The sequence below is a fragment of the Tetrao urogallus genome (assembly GCF_951394365.1).
Source record: "Tetrao urogallus genome assembly, chromosome: 3".
NCBI lineage: Eukaryota > Metazoa > Chordata > Aves > Galliformes > Phasianidae > Tetrao > Tetrao urogallus.
In genome coordinates this window covers 19,366,054-19,373,937 of record NC_136815.1, presented here as the reverse complement: position 1 = coordinate 19,373,937, position 7,884 = coordinate 19,366,054, and the positions used below count along the sequence as shown (strand labels likewise).

Here is a 7,884-nt window from a genome sequence, read left to right as displayed (position 1 = left end):
TGGACCAAGCACTCCAAACCCTAGAAATTTTGTTAATCAAGCATGCCATTCAGAAAACAAACAGATCCACCCAACCTGTTCCTCAGTTCTCAGTTGCCTGACCTCTGAGACAGAACCCTACAGCCAAGTGTATTCTCAGGCACAGCTTGGACGCTGGCTTTCTGCTCCACTGAGAGAGGGAAAACAATATCCCATCAGCCAAGCAGATTTGGGAATAAGGCTGTATGCCCAAGAACTATCGTGATACTCACAGTATGCTCACAACTCTCTAATCCAAAATATCTATCATGCTTCAGGTTCCTAATAGGGAAGTATCCAACCAAGAGCAAACTGCATGGATCACTATAATGTTGCATATAAGCAAAAATGTCCTGGAGGAAATAAAATGAAAACGTAGACAACAGTATACAAGATTACTAGCTTCCTCAATTCAGACAGAGGAAAGCTGGGAAAAGTCCAAAACAGCACAAGCAAGCCAGTCAATGACAGTTCAGTAGAGCTCTGTGAAGGACCTGGGAACTGCAAGTTGGTGCAGTGTAAAGTTCTGTCCTTCCTCAGTAAGAATCTGTGGAGTCCCTTGCAAAAAGCTTCCACAAAGAGTCTTGTAGGATGCACTGCTTGCTGGGTCTCATTTGATCCACTGAGAGTTTGAGTGCTGGACATTTTCAACCAAGAATGTTTTTTGTTTTCTCCATTCCTTGATCTGTGGCAGAACCCTTAGAAGTCCCTTTCATGTCAGCTATATAAAGATGTTTTCCAGATGAGTCTTTCAGCTTGGGATGAAAATAATGGAAAGAGTTAGTTCCACTGGAATGCTCTCTTATACCAAATATTATAAAGCAGATGTTTAGCTTTACTTCTTCAGGATAGAAATGCATATAGCATACTTGAACAAAGAACCTACCAACCCACTTACTTTTGTAGCTGCTATGAGGAAGGAAATGGAAATAAGTATAGTGAAACCCTTAGTGAAAGACATTTTGTGGTCATTTATAAAATCAGGTTAAAATACTGCTGTTTTCTAGGGAACTCTTCATCTCCTAGACGTGGAAAAGAACAGAAAAAAATGGGTATAAAAACACATCCATTAATAACCCTACTGTCAATACATGAAGAAAACTTAGAGAAGCCACCAAAAGGAAGTACTTTTGAGATGTGATGGGAGTGCATTTTTGGTTGCAGATTGTACAGTGGAAAAAACATTCTAACAGAAGAATGTAAAATAGGAATGTGAGTCTTGTTCTTCTGAGTAGCAGTGAATTCTGAAGGAGAGCTGAAATGAAGGAAGGGCAGGTACCTAGAGACACTGCTCCTGGAAGTGAGGCCAGAGCTTGCAGCATTTCGCTACCAAGGGAATTCCAAGTGGATGGTCCTTAGAAATAAGTTCAGGAATGATCATGCTAAAAAATAATAATTTGTCTTTGTTGATTTGGGAAATGTTTTGAAGTTGAGGGAGGGGAGATTTAGGTTGGATGTCAGGGGGAAGTTCTTTACAGAGAGAGTGGTGAGGTGCTGGAACAGGCTGCCCAGAGAGGCTGTGGATGCCCCATCCCTGGGTGTTCAAGGCCAGATTGAATGGGGCTCTGGGCAGCCTGGTCTAGTATTAAATGTGGAGGTTGTTGGCCCTGCATGTGGCAGGGGGGTTGGATATTCATGATCCTCAAGGTACCTTCCAACTCTGTGATTTTTAGATTGTCATTGACACAATTACTCTGGAGTACGTAGAGAAGCTTACTCTGTGTATAACTTCATCAATATGTATTGTGTAAATACAAAGAACAGTACGAGACAATTCTCTACAAGCTGACAAGGACATGAATGAGTAGTGTTTCTATTTAATGGCAGGAAAACGTGAGGAATGATGGGTGGAGCTGATGAGAAAAAGGGGACATAGCAGGAGAGAAAGGTCAAGCAGAGCCATTTCTTCAATGAGTCACAGAATGTCTTCTGCTAAGTCTGCTCCATCCTTCCAAAGCAAATAACTAGATACTATTTGGGGATTACAGCTGCTGTCTCTGGATTTGTTTATAGCTGTATGTTCTGTGGTGTGGGATTTAGTGGGAAAAGAGCAAATCATAAAGAGAAAAGAAAGCTACTGAGCTCCTACAGTCAAACTGAGAGCCAGTGTTTGTAATTGGTGGATGAAAAATCAGAGGCACATTGAAATGACTGCAGAAGCAGGCACTATAAATGCAAGCAGATCAGAGGTAACTTCCCATGGGGAAGAAATTCAGGTGAATGAAACCAGGCTTAGGGATCTATAGTGCACTTTTGCAACAACAGTTATGATCACAACACTGTTGGTGTTTATGGTTGGGACACGCCACAAACTATTTTTTAAAGAGCTGTGTAACCTGGCAGGGTGAAGATGTTGCATTAAAGTGGTCCTTTTACTTCCTTTAATTATTCTTAGAAATATTCTTAGAAATTATTGAGGATTTCTCTCTTTCCTCACTTCTCCAGGATAAAATGCAGTTTTCCCAAAGGGATGAATCAAGTTAATTCTTCCATTCAACTTTTATAGATTGACAAGGACTCTACTATCTTTGGTAATCTGATGACCCAGACTTCTACGTTTTTTACCTCTTTTTGACTTAGATGCCAGATTTATCTGGTGCCTGGAAGGAACAGGGAACTGGGGGAGAGCCAGCTGGCTGGAATCCATCTGGAAAGGTGAAGGTGATGGTGATAGGAAGAGCAGAATGCTTTGAGGACTTGATGAAAATCGCAGTTTATTTCTTAAGGGCAGCTGCTCAAATACAGCATGCTCAGTTTGTGTAGAACAACAGCCCACTATACATAAGGAGACTACATCCAGCATAGGAACTTGCTCTTTTCAGTTAAAGATGCCAATGGCATTTCTTGAGCAAAATTAACATTTGATGAACGTATGTGCATGATGACAGGTATGGGTTACTTTTGCTTTAGCACAACCAACCTGGTATGCTTGTCTGGTGGTCTCTTGTTCCACAACCTGCTTTCCCAAAAGAATGATGTCTTCAGCACAACATGACAGACAGAGATCTTCAGTTAGTGAAACTTTCAAGAAGATTTTCATTTTCAGGCCTTCACATCTGATTGTAAGTTGATAGTATAGCCCACTACAAATAATGCCAGCTCCAGAAACATACATTCTGTATTGGAGAGTTCAGACAGTCCAAACAAAACCTCGTAAAACCACTTTATTATTGTTATATATGCTTACACCACACTTGCAGTTGATACAAGTTGTCTCATGATGTGAGTCAACCACAGGTAGACCTCTACTATCTGTAAATCATAGAACCATGTAATCACTAAGGTTAAAGACCACTGAGATCATCTAGTCCAACTGCTAACCCATCCCCACCATGTCCACTAACTTGTGTCCCTCAGTGACACATCTACATGTTTCTTGAACACCTCCAGTGATGGTGAATTAACTACTTCCCTGGGCAGCTTGTGCCAACACCTCACCACTGCTTGCGAGAAGAATTTTTTCCCAATATCTAACTGGAACCTTCTCTGATAAAACTTGAGGCTGTTCCCTCTTGGGTTCGGTTCCCAATAACCATTACCTGGGAAGAAGTGCCCAAACCCCACCTTGCAACAACCTCCTTTCAGATCATTCTGGGAGTGATAAGGTCTCCTCTAAGCCTCCTTTTCCCAGACTGAACAATCTCAGTTCCCTCAGCTGCTCCCTGTAAGACTTGTGCTCCAGCCCCCTCACAGCTTTCTTGCCCTTCTCTGGACATACTCCTGGGCCTTGACATCTTTCCTGTAGTGAGGGGCCCAAAACTGAATAGACATTGAAAACCCACAGATGTGGATTCACCTGGTCCTTCATTGTTCTCAGATAGATTATTTCCCATTTACTGGGGCTAGATGGCATCTTTGGTAAAGTATGATCCATGCTCCAGATTTCTTGCCATCAAACTGACAGCTGAGGTGCAGGTTATACAGGTGGCACAGGCACACTGGGAGGTTTATTCTGGCTTCTAGGTTGAAAGGAGGACACCGTTCTTCAGCGTTCTACCACCTTCTGCCTGTCAGGGCTATCAGACAGACGCTGGGGCTGAGCCTACTGCCCCGCCAGGGCTCCGAGGGCTCGGGGCTGCGGTGGCCGCGCGGCTCCAGGCCCCACCTGTGGCGGGCAGTCCCCGCGGACCCGGCCCGGCCCTGCCGCTCCCCTCCCAGCCGACGATTTCGCCTCGGCCTGCGCCCCGTGTCCCGGCCCCACTGAGCGGTTTTTCCTCTCCGCCCATCCCTCGTCTAGGCAGCACTCGTGGAGGCGGCGGCGGCCGCGCATCGCCCGCCCTGCTCCTTCTTCCCCGATGACCGTCGGGCTCCGTCCTCCCCGCGCGCCGGCTCCTCCTTGTCCTTCCTCGCGTGATTTTTATCGCGTCCTTTTTCTTTCTTTCTTTTTTTTTTTTTTTTTTAATTTATTTAAATAAAGAAGCGCCGGCCGCTCCCACCGGCCCCCGCCACTCAGCTCCGCTAGGGGCGGCAGCCGGCCCCGCGCCCCGCGCCGGGAGGAGGCGCCGCGCTGCTCAGGTGGGGGTGGTGGCGCCGGGGCGATGCGGAGCCCCCTCCCGTGACTCCGGTCGTCCGCCATGCGATGGGTTAGGCGGTCTCCCTCCCGCAGCCGGCAGGGCAGCAGCCAAGCGGGGCGGCGGCAGGAAGCGGCGCGGCTCGGCCGTGGAGCGGCGGCGGGAGGTGGCCCCCTCCATGGACGGCGGCGAGGGACGATGAGCCGCGGCCAGCAGCCGGGACCGGCGCTCGCCCGTAGGGGCTCTCCCCGCTGTGCGCCCCGGGGCGCCGTGGCTCCGCTCTCCCCCTCCGTCCTCCACTCCGTCCCCCCTCTCCCCGCTCGAGGTAATCCCGATCGCCCCTAAAGCGCGGCGCTCCGGGGCTCATCCCGCCCTCTCCTCCCCTCCCCGGCCCTTCCCCTCCCCGCTCCCCGCCGCTCGCCCCCGTGGCCCCGCCGCCCCCGGGGAGCCGGCGGCCGGGCGGGTGGCTGCGAGGTCGGGGCTCTGGGCACCCCGCCCCTCGCCGCGAGGCTGCCGGCTGCTGACGGGCTATTGATTTGTATGTGCTTCGCCCCGCGCCGGCCGCTCCCGCCGCTGCCGCCGGAGCCAGGAGAGCGCTTCCCGTAGCGGCGCGGAGCTCCTACCAAACATGTCGGCTCCCGCCGGGCCCCGGGGCGGCCCTGCGCCTCCTCAGCCGCTGCCGGCGACTCAGCCCGAGATGCCCGACCTCAGCCACCTCACGGAGGAAGAGCGGAAGATCATCCTGGCCGTCATGGACCGCCAAAAGAAGGAAGAGGAGAAGGAGCAATCCGTGCTCAAGTAAGGGCGGGCGCGTCCCTTCCCCGTCCCCGGCCCTCTGGGGCGGCGCGGCCGGGCGGGATGGCGGAGCGGAGCGGGATGGCGGGGCCGGGCAGGGCTGCCGGCTCTCGCCCCTCGGGCGGCGATGGGGCGCGGCCGGGGCCGGCGCGGAGCCGGGGCCCGAGGCTCGCCGCTCTCCTCGGCGGGTCGGGCGGCGGCCGAGGCTCCGCTAGCCCCGGCGCCGGCGGGGGCACGGCGCTCAACATGGCCGCACAGGTGCCGTCCTCGCCCGGCGCGTGCCGCCGGCAGGAAGGGGGGAGCCGGGCCGAGGCGGCGCTCGGCGGCGGCGGGCTCCGTGAGGGGGCTCGGCAGACGGCGGGCGGGCGGCGGCGGCACTGCCCCGCGCTGGCGGGACCGCTGGGGCCTAGGCTCCGGCCGTCTCGCCGGGTGGGTTTGCCACAGCCGCCATCTTCCTCCGACAACGTGTCTGCCGCCCGCCCCCGCCCCGCTGCTCTTTCCAAGCGGGAGCCCGCGGCCGTGCTTCAGCACCGCGAGCCGTCCGGCGGCGCCGCCCCTGCGGACCCGGGGCTCGTCCTGCGGGGGCTGCCGCGCGCGGAGAGCGGCCCCGCCGAGCGGTCCCGAGCCTCGCCGGCCGCGGCGGGCGGACTCGGGAGCTGTCCCCTCGCCGTGGTGCTGACCCGTGTCTGCCTGAAAAGGAGCGATTTGCTCGTTTTGTGGGTACTGCTCTTAGCGGCGCCGCGAGGCTGAAGCACCGAGCGCCTCTTTCGTACCAAACCCCAGCAAGTTAAAGCGCTGAATTAGTATTGTGTCGTGGGCATGTCAGCTCCAGCTGGCCCTCCGAGCCCCGTGCCTGAAAGCTGCCCCAAAGCCTATTTCCAAGATTCTTTTTTTTTTTTTTTTTAATCATCCTAACGAAAACTTACACTGAAGTTATCACTTACATGGCAGCTATGGGGCTGTGAGATGATCTAAACCGTGTAAGTCTGTTTCAAGAGATGTTTTTATTGGGTGTGCATCTCAAAGAATGACAGTGTAATGTGAGCACTGGAAATAAAGTGCCATACCTAGTTTTATAACTAAATACCTTTCAGCCTAATGCTGTTCAATTGACTTAATATTGTGGCACTCGTTTTAAAGCAAGTTGCACTCTGTATTTCTAAATGGTATAGTATACCGAAATAAACGCACATGTCTGTCTAAAATCTCTGCAGTCATAAAATCATTAACCAAGAAGGAAATGGAAAAATATTCAAGTTGCAACGCAAATATATGATGCTACACTTACAGGAAGCTCCTGGCAGCTTTTGTGGTAGCTTCTATATCTCAGATCTTAATGTGATTCTAGGATCAGCTTGAACTCTTCAGCTTGCAGATGAAGAACAAACTTTTAGAATCTTGGAAGCAGACAGCCAACAAAAGAAAGGGCTTCATGACAATCTGAAGACAAACTTTAGGTGGGGTTTAGGCTCTTATTAAAGCTTCCTCTTGATTTCTGTGTGAGCAGTGAGGGAAGCAGCATAAAGGTTATATAGAAAGAATATCCTGAAACAAGGCTCTTGCAAAAATGCTGTTCTCAATGGAATTTGTATAGGTGGCCTGTAATATATTTTATAGGATGCAGAGAAGTGATCTGGTGTCAGATGAATAACTCACCAGTTTCGTTTTCCTTCAGTGAAGTGGCTCCTTGGTCCATCAGATGCATGTTTATTCTGAAAATGCCAACAGATTTATTAATCACAAACTTCCACCAGTCATACCAGAGTGTGTTCTGCATTTTTAGATAGGTATTACTGAGCTTAATTCTTTTGACAGATGTTTTCCTTCTGTCAAGAGAAGAGAAAGAAGAAGAAAGAAAAAAACCCCATGTATTTAGATGAATGGACTACTGTTATTGCATATAGATAAATATAGAGCTAAATCCTGCAGTCTTTGTTCAAGTGTAATTCTCCTCGAAGGCAAGCTCCTTTTGAAGTGGAAGGTATTTTTGTCTGACTAAGCAATAAAACTGTGTCATTTCATTCCATGGAGAAATTTAGGAGGATAAAAAAAAGATGATTGAAAAAAAAAAGTTGATACCTAGAGATCTTAGCACAATAACAGTTCAAATATTGTAGAAAGGGACAAGCATGGGTCTTTGGTAAGTTTTAGATAATTTATGGTGATTGAATATCAGTTTGAATGGCTAGTCCCTGGGCTCTACTTCCCATCTCTATTCTATTTCTATTTTGTGCTTTTCAAATTCTTGTGCTGTGCCTATCACGGTGGTATTTGAGCATCTTCCAAAAGTGCATTAAGTAGTGTGACTCACATCTGTAATGTAGACTGTTTATTTTTTTCCTTGTGCTCCCCAGGGTAAATATGTGTGGATTTAAAATAGATACGTATCTTCTTTTCCTTATGCTTGCTTTATTCTTTTTGGAGAAAAGAAATGCAGATGGTATTGAGTTGTAATCTGTAGCAACTAATAGTGAAAGGTCAGCATGAATTCCTGCCAGGATTTGCTGGAAAATGATAGCGTGTAAAACTGAAGCTTTCCAGATTTGCTCTTTCCTTTGGC

General features: G+C 49.7%; 1 protein-coding gene across 9 annotated transcripts in view; it reads left to right on the top strand.

Moving 5' to 3' along the window:
- Nucleotides 1–5,157: 5,157 nt before the first annotated feature.
- Nucleotides 5,158–7,884, top strand: part of RIMS2 (regulating synaptic membrane exocytosis 2) — a gene marked incomplete at both ends in the record, with an annotated part of 434,834 nt that continues 432,107 nt past the window's right edge. For all 9 annotated transcript variants that reach the window (XM_079533467.1, XM_079533463.1, XM_079533461.1 and 6 more), the window contains one exon: nucleotides 5,158–5,327. In XM_079533467.1, the coding sequence (XP_079389593.1) occupies nucleotides 5,158–5,327 (170 nt within the window). The remainder of the gene's footprint in view (nucleotides 5,328–7,884) is intronic.